This window comes from Mchenga conophoros, linkage group LG19, assembly GCF_057382185.1.
Source record: "Mchenga conophoros isolate Kocher_MC1m ecotype Shallow Benthic linkage group LG19, M_conophoros_male_GT1.1, whole genome shotgun sequence".
Lineage (NCBI taxonomy): Eukaryota > Metazoa > Chordata > Actinopteri > Cichliformes > Cichlidae > Mchenga > Mchenga conophoros.
Window position 1 is genome coordinate 17,663,733 of NC_140544.1, and position 17,564 is coordinate 17,681,296.

The following is a 17,564-nucleotide window of genomic DNA, read 5'->3' on the forward strand; positions in this document are numbered from 1 at the left end:
ATCCCTGTTTGTTTTTACCTGTGACTGTGCCACCTAATATATTCATCCACCACACTGTGCGCTACAATAACACCTATTCTTAGCCGCCTGACTCTTTGTTTTGTGGTTGCACTTCCTGTATAACTATCTGAAAAGACCAAGAATTACATATTGTGTTACTGATTCAAAAATGTAAACTGTTTCAAAGTGAAATTAATTAAAACTGCCAGTCTGCGAAATTTACTTCAAGGGGGCATCTTGACATCAACAAATGATCTTTGTTGGCGGAACACAGTTGCCTAGCAACCAGATACAACAAACTCCTGCCAGCAGGACCGTGATGCTAACGTTAGCCAGATAGCTATCTGGCTGTGAGGAAAACAAACCGGTTTAGTTTCATTTTACCGGGGGGAAAATGGTGAAAGAGACGATTCAGATATTCGCTCGCATTAAACCCACCAAGAAAAATGTGGCGGTAAGTGCCTCACAGTAACATTTAGTCCAACACTACTGTGCTAGATTCTTTTGCTTAAACAAGGCCTTACATTAGATCATCAAGTCTTATCTACTACACTTGTTTTGCACTAACCTAAATCTATATATTACTTTTATATTAGTGGAGTAGAGTCCAATAAATGAACCAGAAAAGAAACAAAACAGTCTGAGAGACCTGGAGAACAACTGAGCGACAGTGTTGTTACTGCACACAGCAGGCAAACTAAAGGAAATCAGAGACGCCACTAAGGTGGATAGATACAAAGAAAGAAGAAAAAACTCGCTGGGTAAGTTTAGTAACATATTTGGGAAGTAGTTTAATCCTTAATCCAGTGATATGACTCAAATGCTCTGTGTAACAGTTCACCTCTGTCAGGTGTAAAAATAGATAGTATTTTATCTTTAGGTCTAATCTTCTCTATGTAAGGCAAAAGGACTGTGTGTGTGTAATTACATACATATAGATCTATGAAGCTGCTGAGTGTTAAGAAATTCAAAATTTTGGATGCAAGATAGTAGAAAAACTGTTATAGACATGAGACTGTGCACCGTGGACAAATCAACCACATGTATGTGGTTGATTTGTTATGTATAATGAAATCTGGAAAAGGCCTTATTTATTATTTTTTAAAAATGTTTAAAAAAACATAAACAAGATTTTGTTACTGTATAGAGACTGATCAAGCTTCCACGTGTAGTCACACATAAACCCTTTTTAAAACAGTGGATTAAATTTCAAGAGTATATTTCAGTTTCTTGAATTCATTAAGTCTGCTGACATTAGATGCACATTACAATTCAGATAACGCAGCAGGAAAGACACTAAACTTCAACAGTAATACGATTTTTACATCTTTATGTTTCAAACAACTTGTTTAATACTAGAGCTGGTTTTAACTTTCTAGCTGGCACCGCAATAGGCCCAAAGGGTCCAGTTCGGCTCTCTGGATGGCTCTGGAAGTGTAAAAGTAGCAGTGAAATCATGAATTATTCAAGATAATACTTTTGTATTCCTGGTGCAGTGAACCAGAAAGTTTTTTACACTTCTTTTTAGTTTTAGCTCACCATAATAACCTTGAATTGCATGGACTCACTAGTCAAATTTAATAAAGAAAACACAAGGTTTTTTTTGATTTTCTCACAAAATAGATGAATATATAATAATGATTATGTTTTATAAAAGGAATTAGTACCCAGAAGTTAGGTTGCACTTGTCTGTGTGTATGTTTGTGTTTGTCTTTTATTGACTAGTCTTGTGGGGTGGGGATAAAACCGATCATCACTCTGTTCCCACGTGATTTATGGATCTTGAATCCCCTGCTGGAGGGCACTGGGAGGACAACAGGCTGCTGTTTGGATGAGTTGAGTCCTTTGTGCCTCTCAGTGACTTCCTGAGGCACAGCTGGGTGCAGGTCAGGCAGCGTGCGCTCACTGCTGTGCTGTGCCATCCACACCAGCCTCTCTAGGGCCTCAGCAACCCTTTATCAGGTGGTGAACAGTACCAGGTGGTGCCCTGATGGAAGTCCCTGAGCATATGAGGCCTCATAGCAAAGGTTGCAGAAACACCTGAAGCTTGTGGGCCTGTTGCAGCCCTATTCCTACCGGAAATCCTATTTGTTCTATACATGTGCAAGAGGGCTTCTTCCTGGTCTTGCCTTTCACAATAAAAGTCTACAACATGTACACTAGACTTGCAGCATAAACAACTAAATAAAAACAACAAATAGAAGAGGATTCAGTGATTGGAGTTCTAGCTGTGAAACAGAATATCCAAATATTGTATGTTTAATATTTGGAACTAATGAAACAGTATGTCTAAAGTTTGTGGTTTAGATTAGTTCAGCGCTATATAACAATATGGATGTGAACATAATGCACAGAAATAACTGAAACAACAAACTGCCCCAGTGCAAACTGGAGGTCGTTGATCCTGAGATTACAGAGACTGATACCCTCTGCACGATACCCTCGAAAGCCCTCTCCAAGTCCACAAAACACACTAGTTGGTATGGGTATAAAAACTAATTATTACAATCATTCTAAGTAATGATGTAATATCTTTATAATCTTTTTGCAGAGAGCTTCAGACTCAGCATGATGAAACATGAAATTATGAGCCAAAAGGTATAATCAGCCAACTCACTTGGAATTATTTTGCAATAAAGTACACACCTGCTGTGAGATGAATGCCACACATATAGATAGATAGATAGATAGAGAGAGAGAGAGAGAGAGAGAGAGAGAGAGAGAGAGAGAGAGAGAGAGCGCGAGAGAGAGAGAGAAAAATTAACAGAAAATGTTTAACTAATTAAAAAAATAGGAAATGATAGTCATTGCACTCCTGGGAAAATCATTTTCTTCTCCTTGTTTTATTGTGTGAGCACAGCAGCTGGTGGAAACAAATAAGCCTATTTCTTTAAGGTTTTCTGTGGCACCCACAGTGAAATGAGAACAGCTACCTCCTGGGGGCTTTTTGAGGTTTGGCACATGGAAGAGGCAGTACTGCAGGCGGAGTGACAGTGAAAAACAATCCAGTTATTTAGGTCTTATCTTTTATTCCTGCAACCTCAGGGACTTGTAATTGCATCAGTGTCCATTGGAAACATATGCCAGAACATATGTTGAAGCTTGAAGCTGAAAAGCGAATGGTAGGAGTGTTTAGGCTGACCTGACTGACCTCACTTTCAATACTCTATATTGGTTTAATGTTATGCCGTTTTTCCTCGCCTCCTCGCTTTGGCTTCAGCTTCGGTTAGTAGAGGTGATTTTGCAGGGCTTGCCAACACTATACGCTGATCGTGATTGCTTGTTCAGTTCTATTTGTTTCCACAGGATATGAGCGCCATAAACTCCACCCTTTTATTTTCAGGGCTCGCAGTACCCAAGCCACAAAACGTCTAAACGTATATTTTAGACCTAACATGATATATTGTCTTTGTGTTTAACTTGGGCCGCATGTATGGCTCCACATACCGTAACAGCATGCACACTGAAACATATAGAAGACTACGAATTCCTGTGTGGCTACTGAGCTGGAACATAACTGCCTGTGCTTATAATCCGTCTGCATAGTCCTGTGGTATGATATAGAAGTCTTTAGGCCTTCCTCTGCTATATAAAACTGACTCTGCTGTTGTCTTTGGCTCCCTCAGGTGTACTCTGTGGACAATGAGAACCAGACAGGTTCCTCTCTGGAGTTTTTTGTGCCCAAGGACCTGGCTGATGGCTTTGTTAACAACAAGAGAGAGTGCTACAACTTCAGGTATGTGACAGCCAGAGATCAAATGGTATTGTTGTAGGGTCTTTCTTTGAACAAGAATCGGTGAAGTGCTAAGTTATCAAACAAAAGCTAGATAGCTTGTTTAGCAAGCTGCATTTATAGACACAGAATCCTGCTACTTAGTGATAAGTAAAATCCAAGTGTGCCCTGAGTAACAAATGCAACCCATGTTATTTGTCATGTAATTGGATTAAAAGGTACAACCAGCACAAATAGCACAAATTGAGAGGTCAGTTCACTGAAGCTTAGCGAGCTAAAAAAAAAAAATGAATGTAGCCACCCTGACATCACCTATCTTTGTGCTTTGAAACTGGATGTGACAAAGGAGGGGCGAATCTGCTCACCCTTTGCAAAAATAGGCGCACTTTGTGCTCATAGAATAGCGACTTGTCAGTCATACATGACTCTTTCATATGCAGTCTATGGTCATATTGACCTTTTAGCTCCTAATACTGCAAATTTGGGCTTTAAGAGTTATATAATTTTTTTTAAAAAGAACTAGTGGTTGCATGTTACAGTGGTTAACCCATTACCGTAAAGACCCCCGTTTTCAATACCATAAAATCTGTACCAAATCAAATATGCAGATCCATCGGTAGAGGCAGCCCAATGGAAAATAACAGTAGGGGCAAAAGTACATATCTACTTCTAAAAAAAAAAACATTAAAGCTATGACAAAGAGAGTTTATTGCTGCTATAACGCTGGCAATTTAACACTGGAGTCTATGGGGTTCAGCCTCAAGGGGATATTAGAAGACCTGGAGAGTTTGTCATTTCCACAGTGGCTTCATTTTTAAACGTGGACGTTACTGCTTGGTTGTGTCTGTAATAAAAGTCAAATTAGCTACAGTCTGAAATAAGGGCATGACATTAAAAATGTCCAAGAAAAAAAAAAATTTGAAATAGATCGTGTGAATAAAGACAACACACAGAATTCAAGCTCTTAATGTTGCACAAGAACTTTCCCGTGAATAATTCATCCCCCAGTCCTGTCAGTGAAGAGCCAGATCATCTGTTTAATGCTGGTAGTGAAAGCTGCAGCCTTATATACCCTCTGGGCAGGGCTCATGCCACGCTTCCAAGCCCTAAATTCACAGTTGGGGAGTCAGACAGCACTGGACACTCAGAAGCCTTGAAAACCACACAGTCTTATAATAGCCTGTGGAGGTTCCCTTGTGCCCTTATAGAAATAAAATTTCCACATTTAACAACCTTCCTGGGCGGATTCCTCGCTTCATCTCTCTCATCTTACTGTGGGATAAAACATGACGGGCTGTGACTACTTTAGAAAACAGAATGACCAAACTCCTCCTCTTCCACTCAGGAAACTAAATTCTTGCTGCTTTTTGTGCTTATTCAGTTCTGCTGTGGGTACATGACCCCAGATATACCAGCAACATATACAGCACAAGTTCCTGCTTTCTTGTGTTTGTTTTCCTGTTGTCACATTTACATATTTTAGATTTTTTTATATATATATTAGTCAACAGTATATATACAAAATGCTGGTTTCATTTATTAAGAGAGAAAAAGCTCTCCGAATGTACCTGTGCCTGTTTGCTTCAGGGCACGGAATTCAAGGTTTCACCAATTATGGCAAGTCGTCGAGAAGCAACAAAGCAGCAGTTCTTTTTATAAAATTGTGTGTTCGTTTTACATCAGAAGTAACAGCACAAAAGGTTTGGCATTTGTCTCGTCAGTCCACAAAATGTTTTTCCAAAAGTCTCGGGGATCATCAGGATGTGCTTTGGCAAATGTGAGACGAGTCTTTGTGTCCTTTGTGGTCAGCAGTAGTTTTTCATGGAGGCCATTTTTGCACAGTCTCTTTCTTATTGTTGAATCATGACCTTAACTCAGACAAGTGAGGCCTGCAGTTCTTATATTAATGATCTGGGTTCTTTTGTGACCACCTGGGTGAGTCATCGATTTTGAGTAATTTTGGTAGGAGGGCCAATCCTGGGAAGGTTCATCTCTGTTTTAAGTTTTCTTCCAACTTATAGATAGCCTACTTCACTGTCAGACAACTTCTATTAAAGTGATTTCTTAATTCAACAAGTCGGGCAGTAATCAGGCCTGTGAGTGGTTAATGAAATTGAATTCAACTTTCCCAAAAACTGTGATTAATCAGAGTTAATTTATGATCTAACAAAGGTTTGGATAATTGTCTACCCCTTACTTAGAACTCAGGAAGACAAATAGTTTTTTCACAACTCTGCCTATATTAGACTCGGGGTTAAACACCTGGGGTTAAATACCCCGGGGTTAAATACCTGTTATGCCAAGTTTATCATGGCCGTACCACCTTTTTTACCTCTCACCTTTTTCCAGGTTCCAGAAAGTGTTCGATCAGGTCGCCAAACAAGAAGAGATATTTGAAAACATCGCCAAACCAGTTGCAGACAGGTAAACTTTAAGTGGACGTGGCACTCTAAAGAAAGTTGTTAAGTGTCCATTAGGTAATTATTTTAATGTATAATTTTGCTATGTTATTTACAGATTGTAAAATAAAAAATGGCACTGTAAGTGAGAAGACATCAGCAGGATATTCACTTCATGGAGGGATTGTTTGTTTTTTTGGAACAAATCCAATCCCACACTGTTTTTCTTTTACCAAATCTTAACCAACAGTAGATCGCCTGCTAACACACACAAATTTCAAGTTATCTCACAAAGCAAAACACTTCCTTGAATGGATAAAGTTGGCTGAATTGACCATTTTCAAATGATTTTATCTGCTAATATTGTGAAATAACTAAACCATCAGGTTAATGTAGTGTCGCTACGTTACAACAACTTGCTTATCTATTGCTATAAAATCATATGAAAATGCTGATTGCCAGCAAGGATCAGTTTTTTAATTGTCATCTTTTCAAGCTGTTGTAGCGCCACTGTCACTCTACTCAAGAATTTCTGTGTCTCTGTGCTGAGAAATCATTGTAACGCTGGTAAAAAACTGACTGTTATGGCCCGTCTAGGCACGGCCAGACCACAACATAAAGGGTGATCCATCCCCGTCCAACCCCAAGCAGCACGTCACACACTTAATATTTTGTGACAGTGATTTATTTACAATGAGTGCAGTTAAACAAAGGAAGGCAGCATATCATAACTTCAGGGTGAACCCAATGCCAAAACAACAAACAAAAGGTAGCCTATCTCAGGAATAAACACAACTTACCTACTCAAAAGAACTAAACCAAACGACAATCACTTTCCTCCCTGCCTAACAAAAACAGGAGAAAACTGATCGAACAAAAAGGCGGTCCACCCCTACATGCTCTTACATTAACCAACATAGTGACACAGTGAACGGTCTGCCGGTTGGGTTGGGCCGAGGATGAATGACCTGGCAGTCCCTGGCAGTCTCTTCTTATCCGCTGCCTCCCGGTCCTCAGCCAATCGGTGCGAGCCATCCACCCTGGATGCACCAATCACGGAGGAGCACCTGCACACTCAAATTTACATATGATTACGATCACAGTCATAACACCCCCTTTCCCAAGAATTAACATTACCCCCAAAATGTTTAATTCAAGGAGAAAGTGCTCTAGACAGAGTATCAGCCAACACATTCTCTTTCACACTGACCCTTATTCTTCGTTTGATGTCACATTTGGTGCATGCTGCTGTTTGTGAAAGTGACAGTAGCGAGTATGAACTAGGTGTTAATCACTTAATGGTACAAAGCAAAGCTATATAGCATTTATATTGCAATGGCGGTCAACAAGGGGGCAGTTGGATAGTTGTAACTTGGCATCTATCTGGTATTCATAACTTCATCGTGTCCAAGTAAACTTTGTTGTCGTTTTACCATTGCGCTGATGTACAAGTATGCAGTATATAGCATACAGCTAACTTCGAAACCGCAGCCATCGCTGTCCACCTGTCCTGTGCAGTGTTCCTCTCTGCACACTGAGACCACACATGCTTCAGAGGGCCTTGTTGACAGGAAGTGAGTAGGGCTTAAGATGTAAATGAAGGGTGTCTGTGATTTTTGGCATGCTTTGCATACTTAAACCACTAAGTGGATGGAACTGGCAGGCAAGATGGCACACTGTGCCATCATGAATGTGAGAGCATTTTCAAGCCACAGTACAGAGCTTCACTGTAAACTGTAGCTGATTCATTTTTATTTTGACTCCAATATTGAAGACAGCATTCATAGAACAAGGCATTTATCAGCAGAGCTAATTATTTTACCTGCACTATTCAGTTCCCTTGGATTAATTAGCAATTACCTTTTCCGGCTCAGGTACTTTAGAAGCCAAGGAAACTCAAATCGTGTAGCCTGTAACAACCTAGAGTAAGGTTACCTTAAGTGGAGGTCAAATGCTAATCCAGTAAGCTAATATACATTCCAATAACTTCTTAAAAATAAAGCTGAAGTAGCAGAACAGAGTAGAGCCCAGCCAGTGTAGGATTTTTAAGACTGATACACAGTATCAGCTGAATTCCTTTTTCAGACACACACATAAACCCATGTCTGATTTGAATATTTTTTATGTGTTGTTATTTGTGTACTACATAGTGAAACTATGTAGTACACAGACAATGTACGTGTACAGTAAGAGACACTTACTACATGAATGTTATTGAGTATTTTTGTAAAAAAAATAAAACATGTATTTAAAAACGTACTTTGATACCATTTTTTAATGGATAGTAGTAGTAAGTATTAAGGCTTAGATAAAGTAACTACGATAAAAAAAGAAGAAAAACAGCTAAATAGAATAGAAGTCAATGAAAATGAAATAACTGGAAAAAATAGGATTATCTCATATCGGGCTTTAATTTAAAAAATGATCATGCATTCATGAAATAACCCTATTTGTTGACTTTATAGACCATTTTGTCATCTCCCACGGTGCAGAATGGTACCTCAGTGATAAACTGCAGTTTCTTGCTTCTTTAAGACTCCTCTAAATACACACTGTGTCTTACAGAGTTTTACCCCCTGCCCGCTCTGACATTCAACACAGAAAAACAGCACACAAGATGGAATTTACTTGGAATTTCCTGTCATCAAATGCAAGTCATGCTGTTGTTATTGTTATGTGAACAAGATTCTTCCTCTCCTTGTCGAACCCTGTCCTGTCTCAGTTTCGTTCCTACCATCACTGGTCTTAATCACAATAGAAGCTATTTATGGACTCCCACAAGTGCTTTGAATTATCTTTGCCATTAGCAGACATATAAACAGCACAGTCAGATGTCTGGATTGGTTGACTAAGGATATGGATGCATTTGACCTGACTCACGCAGGTTATTAGGTTGCTCTCCCCACGCAACCTTTCGACAGTTTCCTCTGTGTTCTTGCATATGGTAAAAATCTAGTTAAAAAGTTGCAGTCACAGCCCGGCTTTGTGTTGCTGTATCAGTTTCAAGTTAGCATCTTTTAGTTGTTTAGTCTTTAATCTGATATCAAGGAAGTCCATTTGTAAGTGTCTTCATGTTGGCAACACCCCTCGGCAGTTATTTTGGGTTAAGTTGACCCTCCAGGTGGAGAACCAGTTGGCAATTTAAGTGATTGCTGAGACATACAATTGTATCAATAACATCAAAAAGAGATTTAAAAACTTTTTTCCCAGCTAATGTGACTTGCTGGCTTTTACAAGTATGCAAAAAAACACAAAGACTCATCTCAGTCTATCAGTCAGTATTCTTTCCATATATGTAAACATACAGATGTTTATTAAAAAAGCAAGACAGTAAGGGCTTTGTTTAAAAACTATCAGGGAAATGCAGTATCTTTACATTAGTAACTTAATGTGAAGACATGGCTTTATTCCAACTAGTTATTGCTTAGCTGTCAGACTTGAACCCAGGCGGCTGCTTTTTAGCCATTCAGCATGTGGTCGTCTGCTCACCCACTGAGCTAAATGGTAATGTTAATAGACAAAGGCCATCTACCCAGGAAGCTAGCAATGATGTGGAAACCAACGACCAGAGAAAGTAAAGTCAATGTCATTAATCAGTCCAGACAACAGTGCAAAATAAGTTTGCACAATTATTAAAACTCAATTACAATTTTAATCTACCACAATTAAATTATTAAAAAATACTCAAAATGTGTGTCTCACCAATAAAATTCAAACCAAAAACAAATTAAGTGCTCCCCCAATTACCGCCTGACAACGTGCCTGTCTATCTCAGTCACAGCTCTTGTGAAGCTTGACATTTTCTGGATCTGGAAGAGTAACACTATGCTTAATACAACAGATATCAGACCATCAAAAGAAAAGTCAAATGTCTAGCAAGCCAGCAGGCGATGAGGTTGTCCCTGAAAACACATCAAGGTCTGTTAATTGGAAATCAAGAACACAACATAGGCTGAGTGCTGTAAAGTTCTGTCTGATTTCCAAAGGAACACAACTAACTTCAACTTCTTGAAAACACAACATAAACAGCAGCATAATGAATGCATGAAGGCCGAGCAATGGTTGCTAATATGAATCATCTAACATCAACTCAGACGTACATAAAAGTATGTCTGAGCAGCATGTGAGCATCTAGTGCACAAGCACATTACAAACACATTGCATGTGAGTAAAAACAGGTGTCCAGTAAACATAATGAGTAATGCAGGCTTCAGAAAAATGCTGCTGCACATCAGTCTCGGAAAGGTTATAATGCCATTTCTAAAGTCTATCATTCTACAGTGAGAAAGATTATTCACAAGTGGAAAACATTCAAGACACTGGACAACCCCAGGCTCAGCTTCTTGTTTTGCTTAGACAAACCGCACAAAGCTGACTCAGACTGTACAGGTATCAGTTAGTTGAATGTTAAAGTTCATGGAAGCACACTGAACAACACTGAACAAGCATGTGTTGTTTGGAAGGGAGAAAGCATCTTTTCTCTAAAAAGAACATGGCAGGTTTAGGTTCGCAAAGTTCCATCTGAACAGACCTGAAAATATCTTAGAATTGAAAAGGGTACTTTTTTTTTTTTTACTGTGACTGTTAGGACTGGGCCATATCATACCATTCACAGTAATACCGGTATAATGTTGGGCAACAATAAGAAAATGAAATATCGCGATAGAGTATGGGTAAAAAGCGCATGCGCAGTGCCTTTGTTTTCGTACGCACATGGTGGAAAAAGCATGGCGGAGAATTAGAAGGGTGAAAGCAGATCGTTGAATGAAATAGATGAACCAGAATTGGTTGTAAAAATGCTGCAACTTCAGTGGTGTGGAACTGGTTTGGCTTTCATCCATCAGATACACAACAAAGCACTATTTTTGGTAGAGCGTGCTAGCGGGCGATCGTTATTACCGTGTTTTTTGGAAAATACACTTAAAATCAATCCTTTGATTTTTCTGAAAATCAAGAGTGCCCCTTATAATCCTGTGTGCCTTATGTATGAATTCTGGTTGTGTTTACTGACCTCGAAACGATTTTATGTCGTACACGGCGCTCGAAAATCTGTCAAATGTTTTAGTACGACTTTGCTAAGCTACGAACTCGCACCGCTTGATGGATTGTCGGAGCATTACGGCTATCGTAGGCAGGAGCCTCGCGGAGTGACACGTACTGTGCTTCAACATAATATTACAGTATTGTGTGTGTATAACCTCTTTAAGTTTTGTGGATATTATACATGGTTATGCTGAGGATACGTACGCCCAATATGAATTTGCATTTGCAGTGTTACATTTTTATATAACTTTAATGCACATAAAAACAGCTGCTTGTTTAAGTGAAAATGCATTGATTTTTTTTTTGCACTAATAAAGTTGTGGAGTTGTAAACTAGTTTGTCTAGTGTCAATTATATCGTCAGTTATATCGTTATCGCAAATTTTCAAATGTATATCGTGATAAATATTTTTGGTCATATCGCCCTGCTCTAGTGACTGTAGTAGTAACTGTTCCCTCTCTGTGTCCCCAGTCAGTTGTGTCCCCATGGCTGTTTCTCCCCCGGCCTAAGTGTTAAGTCCTCGTCTCCATATTTGTTGTGGTTGATGTTTTATTTTGATAGTCCCATGTTCTGCGTTTAGGGTATTTAGTTTTGCTTCCTCCCTGTCTCCTTACGTCAGATTAGTTCCAGCTGTGTTTCCCTCCTGTTGCACATTCCCTCATTACCTTCTGTGTATATATTGTGTTAGTTTCCCTTTGTTTGGTCGTCTGTTTGTCATGTGTCAAGCTCAAGTCCCCCTATGTTAGTTTTGTGTTTGTTTTCTCCTGCCTTTCGTTTTTTGTTTTTGTTTGTTTTTTGCTTCCCAGTTTCTAATAAACAGCTCACTCTTTGTGGAAATCAAGTTTTGTTTTCGCGTGTCTGCTTTTGGGTCCACACTTCAACCTTCACATGGTCTTGACAGAGCACAGACCTTGACACAAACAAAATATTTAGCTAAATATAAGAGATAAACAGGCGAAATGCTAGTGAAAAGGAAGTTAACCTACATGAAGGTATTAAGCTGACAGTCATGGTTAAAACGATGAATGGTATTTAAGAAACGGTGATCGTTGTTATTCTGTTTCATTCAGGAATTTGCAGCAGTTTCGCTGTTGTTGCACTAAAACTCGGCTGCCTATCATCTCGGCTAGCAGTAACTGTCAGGTTGCTGTTTTGGTTGGTGCTCTGTCATACTTGGCACACTTCAAGTTTAGCCAAAAGCTCTAACTCGTTTACTTGCACTAAAGTCTGTGTCTGTGCTGTGGTGTAACTGGAACCAGTTATTTCAACTCCAGCACAGTAGCTTAAAAACAAACCAGCATTAATAGCTCCACAAGGGGACGAGCCAGTGAAATGATGTCGGGCTGACACGTCAAACCCTCTATCAGGACAGTAATCTATTTCACAAGGCTGTGAAACCTGCTGCTGAAGTTCAGTTAGGGTCTGTTCAGTTTTATCTTTGCACCTGAAGAGGTTGGACACACAGCTTCGCATTTAAACAACAGAAAGAACAAGGATCTTTTGAGCGATCACTCTCCAATCTCCAGGAAAGTTGAGGTGTAAACAGGAACAAGCATTGGGAAACACCCAAGCCTCAGTGGCAGGGCCCAGGCCGCATCATTAGTACTGACATTAAGCTAAACACTGAGCCAGTGTCTTTTCCCCACGCCTGCCAATCACTTCCATGACTCACAGTAGATTAAATGGACGCCCGTTGGCTGACCAACCAACCGCCGTTCTCATAAGTGGACCCAGTGTTCTATTTTAACTGAGATGCAGTTTTTTCCCTCGCCCTTTTCATACAGGGTGTGGAACACAGGGAAGGAAACCCACACGTTGCTCAAACCTTAGCTCGCCTACACCATTAGAATAAGTGCGAGGCTTAAGTTCGTTTATAATTCATCTCGAAAAATATAGTGTAAAGATATCCTTTTTCCTTGCTATTGGCAGAGTCAGGAGCACACAGGATACCCACACCTTTGATCCAAGCTCGCGTGTCAGAGGCCCCTCTGTCATTTTACCATTACTAGCTGGTTTATTTCCAAGAAGACACAAAATTTGTTTTGCCTATAAATTTTGTCTCATGTGAGCTCTATCATTTTTAGATGTTCATTTCATTCAGACAGATCTGAATACCATTGGTTTCCATGGCCCTGAGCACGTGCAGAAGGACATTTCTGTGCCAAACCAAAATTTACCGGACCTGCTACAGCTGAGTGGTTTTGGGCTCTTTCTGTCACTCCACCACATTCCTCCTTCACCGGCAGATATCTGTCGCCATTGCAGTTCTCTGCTCGCCGTCGCCATCCGTTCCTGTGGATTTGAAGTGTCACATTCAATTAACAAAGGCCTCTGGTGTCTGCTGAAGAGTACAGTCAATGGTCTTTTTCAGATTTAAAATGCTGATGTCATTGGAGGCGTATGAGCAAGAACTGGTGACATTTAGGGAAGTCCAACCAAATCCAGTTTTATTTATAGGACCAAAACAGCAAAGCAAAGCAATGAAAATGACAAGAAACAAAAGGCAAGAAGACACCACTCTCATTCTGAGTTAAAAGGCAAGGAGCAAAAAAATGAGGGGATCTTCTGTGGCTGAAAAAACTCAGTTACCTTTTGTTTTGAGTCAAGCTTCAGGGACTGCAAGGAGCAGCTGGTCCACTGACCTCACCGACCTCAATGGGACTCTTGCAGTCAGCAGCTTACATATGTAAGTTGGTGCTGATCTATTAAAAGTTATAAAAACAAATAATAAAACTTAAAATGGGCCCTAAAATTAATGGGAAACCAGTGGCAGGAAGCCACGATGGAGTAAATGTGCTCATGTTTGTGTGTACCCGTTAAAAGATGAGCATAACTGTGAGCATTACTGAGGTTCGTTACTGCTGATATTATATACAGCTGCAAAGGGCCCAGGTCCAAGAGAGGCGCGACACAACCACATCTGGAAGTGAACACAATAACCTCAGTTTACTAAAATTTGAAAAATTTAAGGCCATCAGAATTAGAAACATCCACATTTGGCCAAGACAAGAAATTTGAGTCCAGTTCACTTTGCTGTTCTGCACTGGGTACCAAGCCCCAAGTGTGATCTTGTTCCTTCCAGAGGTCTTTATAAAGGAAAAGTGAGAGTACGTCAGTGGGACAGGACAGGGTGGGCTAAGTTACAGTTTTCTTTAAAAATGAAAAAGTATTGTTCACAGGTTTGTGCCACTTGTTTCCAGACTTCAAAGTGGACCTATTCTGGTCATTCAGAAATATATTTTTATGGCTAGACTCTACTAGAGCAACTCTGCATGATTTACAGTTCAAGAGACAGCTGTCATTTAACTTATACTTGGCCCTTCAGTTCACTCGATAAAGCTGTTTTAGCTTTATGTGAATGATGGCCTTCATATTGATCAGATGAAGAAACTATTGGGAGATATTAGTGCACTGTCCACCACTATCATGTGTTTTGAAAGAATATATTTAATGTCAAGGAGCTTTCTTTTACTTTAATTTGTCACCTGTGTTTATGTATTTGTGTGCCTTCAACTTTTAGAGAAAGGAGTCAAGCACAACTTGAAAAGTATAAACATGGCATTAGTGATAGATATTTAATGGCTCATTTACATGGTAGTACTTTTATTTTTTGACTTTAGCTTGAATTATTCGCGAAAACTTTGCTAATAATGTGGGTGTCTTTGCAGTGTGTTGGCTGGCTATAATGGCACCATATTTGCATACGGCCAGACAGGAAGCGGGAAGACCTTTACCATCACAGGAGGGGCTGAGCGGTACAGCGATCGTGGGATTATTCCTCGCACCCTTTCCTACCTATATGAACGGTTCAGCCAGGTCAGCAAACTGTTGTTCATTTGCCTGTTTTTCAGTTGATTATGTGCAGAACATAACAATCGTCTTTTTACCCATTATTATTATTATTAGCTTCAGAAAAATGTCAAAAATATGTAAGTCTTTTATGTGATTTATTGGTGCTCCACAGGACAGCAGCATGGTTTATACCACACATATCTCTTATCTGGAGATCTACAATGAGATGGGATACGACCTTCTGGATTCCCGACATGAAGCATCTCGACTGGAAGACCTACCGTCAGTGCCCATTTTCTTATTTTTAAGCGGTTGCACATGTCAACAACTAGGGTCATATGGTGTATATTTTAACTTTAATTTAGCCACCTCAGCCTGGCTCACAGTTATTGTGTGGTGAAATATGGAGACTCTAGTGTTTAGCAGCCCACTATGAACTGCCAGCTGACATAATGAGGCTGTGGGACCGCAATGGATGTGGTCAACCTGGTGGCAGACTGCAGGAGAGCAAAAGAGTCATGTGGATAAATAGTTTTTCAAAGCTGGTCATTGCAGCCGGTCTTTTTTTGTCCATCTGCCATTTGTTTGCAGGATTTCATGGGCTCTTTTGTTGCTTTACTCAGAACCTTTTTCTTGTTTGTTTGTTCCTTTCCGTCGTGATCCTCTTTTTTACTTTGCCTCCATCTTTCTTTGCAATCCTAATTTCCATCTGTCTAGACGCTGGTCTGTGCATTTAATTTTTTGCCTATTGTGTTTGTGTCACACACAATATTTATATTCATTCACTTTATTTTACCTTTAGTGGGACCTTCTGAGGTATTGCCATTGAACCCATGATAGGACTTATCAGTAGTTGTGACAATATTGTACCTGGCTCATTCCATGTAAATTGAAGCACATAGTCAGGGGACTAGGTCTGCGACCCAGTATTCTCTCTATTGTTTGTATTTTCTCTCCTCTGTGTCCCTCTCTCGCTCCCTCTCTCTGTCTCTTGTGTCAAGCTTGCACGTCCCAGTTCATGTCTCTCCATGTTTCCTCTTTTATTTTGAAAGTCTTCTGTTTCCATGTTCAGTGTGTTTAGTTTTGCTTCCCCTGTGGCATCTTGTTCATTTGTGTCAGAGTTGTCTCCCCAGGTGTGTCCACTTCCCTCATTATCCTTCTGTGTATCTAAGTCCTCTGTCTTCCTCTGTTCATTGTTGGGTCATCTGTTTACTTCATGTCAATTCTTGTCAGTTTACAGAGTCTTGCTTTCTACTTTTCATGTTCATGTCAGGTTTAGTTTACTTCACGTCCATGTTTCACATGTTCCTATTCAGTTTCATGTTCTCGTTGTCATAGCTGTTTATAACAGTCTTTCTATGACATTTGGTATGATGGGATATATCCTAGATTCAGTAGAAAATTGTACCAATTAAGTGTCCATGACAGTTACAAAAGCGGGCATTGGTACCTTGGGTGCTTTCTATGTTTTTACTGAAGAATTTAAATAGGAATTTAAATGGGAATGACGGTACAATAAAAGTACGGAGACGGAAAGAAACAACTCGTGATCCAAAGCATTCCATATCATCTATCACACATGGTGGAGGCAATATTATGGCACTGGCATGCCAATGCAGCGGAGTGTTTATTGATGATGTGACTGCTGATAGAAGTAGCAGGATGGATTCTGAAGTGTACAGGTCTATGCTCTTCTCAGATTCAGCCAAATGCTGCAATCTGATTGGACAGTGCAAATAGATAATGGTCCAAAGCAAAGTAGAGAAGCTACCCAAGAGTTTCTCAAGGCAAAGAAATGTGATGCTACTCAAAGGCCAAGACAATCACCTGATGTTAACCCAGTAGAGCATGTTTTTCAGTTTAAAAACCGAATGCAGAAAGATCCACATACAACAGGTAACTGAGGATGGCTGCAGTAATGGTTCAGCAGAGCAGCTGATTTCACAGGGTTTATGTATGTAACTTACATTTTACTTTAAATTACATTTCATGCAACTTACGGCAAAACTATTATTTTTTGCTACCTTAGACTGAAAACAGTCGGTCTTGTGCTTTTGCAACTTAAGATCTAGAAGAATCAAGGCAAATGTGTTCCTGCATGTTCCTTTTTTCTCAGAAAAGTTAAGTAATTAGGTTATACCCATGTAGAGGCAAAAATAGACTTTTACTGTCACCTCTGTTTCTGAGAGTGTTATCCAGTATTTTCATGTACTTGCTCGATTTAGGTTTCTCCTCTCCATTCACAGAGAATCCAGCTCAAGGTTTAGATACCCACAAATCACAGTCTTCTGGAAATAGACAGTGCCCGTCGTTAACTGTGCTCTGGCCACACTTGCTGATTCAAGGAGAAGCTGTGGCACTGACTGATGTCTCTCTTTCACTGCCTACAGTACCCCATTCTCTTCTTTATTTATTATTTCCATCGCATACTCAGTTTTCCACCCTCTCGATGCCAGAAGTCTGCAAATTACCTTAATCCATTCTCGGTTTTTGTAAAAATACAATAAACATTTATATTTCGGGTTGGCGTGGCTGTTTAGGAAAACAACCCTGCCAGGCCACAGCTTTTAATCACATTAAGATAAATTCTGTTTTAT

General features: G+C 39.8%; 1 protein-coding gene across 3 annotated transcripts in view; it reads left to right on the top strand.

Annotated features, from left to right (window-relative positions):
- Positions 1-298: 298 nt before the first annotated feature.
- kif6 (kinesin family member 6) overlaps positions 299-17,564 on the top strand; it is a 76,416-nt gene continuing 59,150 nt past the window's right edge. For all 3 annotated transcript variants that reach the window (XR_014889913.1, XR_014889914.1, XM_085256982.1), the window contains exons 1-5: positions 299-454; positions 3,627-3,736; positions 6,083-6,157; positions 14,844-14,991; positions 15,140-15,249. Coding sequence is in view for 1 of the 3 variants with exons in the window: in XM_085256982.1 (XP_085113108.1) it covers positions 395-454; positions 3,627-3,736; positions 6,083-6,157; positions 14,844-14,991; positions 15,140-15,249 (503 nt within the window). In the remaining 2 variants the exon portion in view is untranslated. The remainder of the gene's footprint in view (positions 455-3,626; positions 3,737-6,082; positions 6,158-14,843; positions 14,992-15,139; positions 15,250-17,564) is intronic.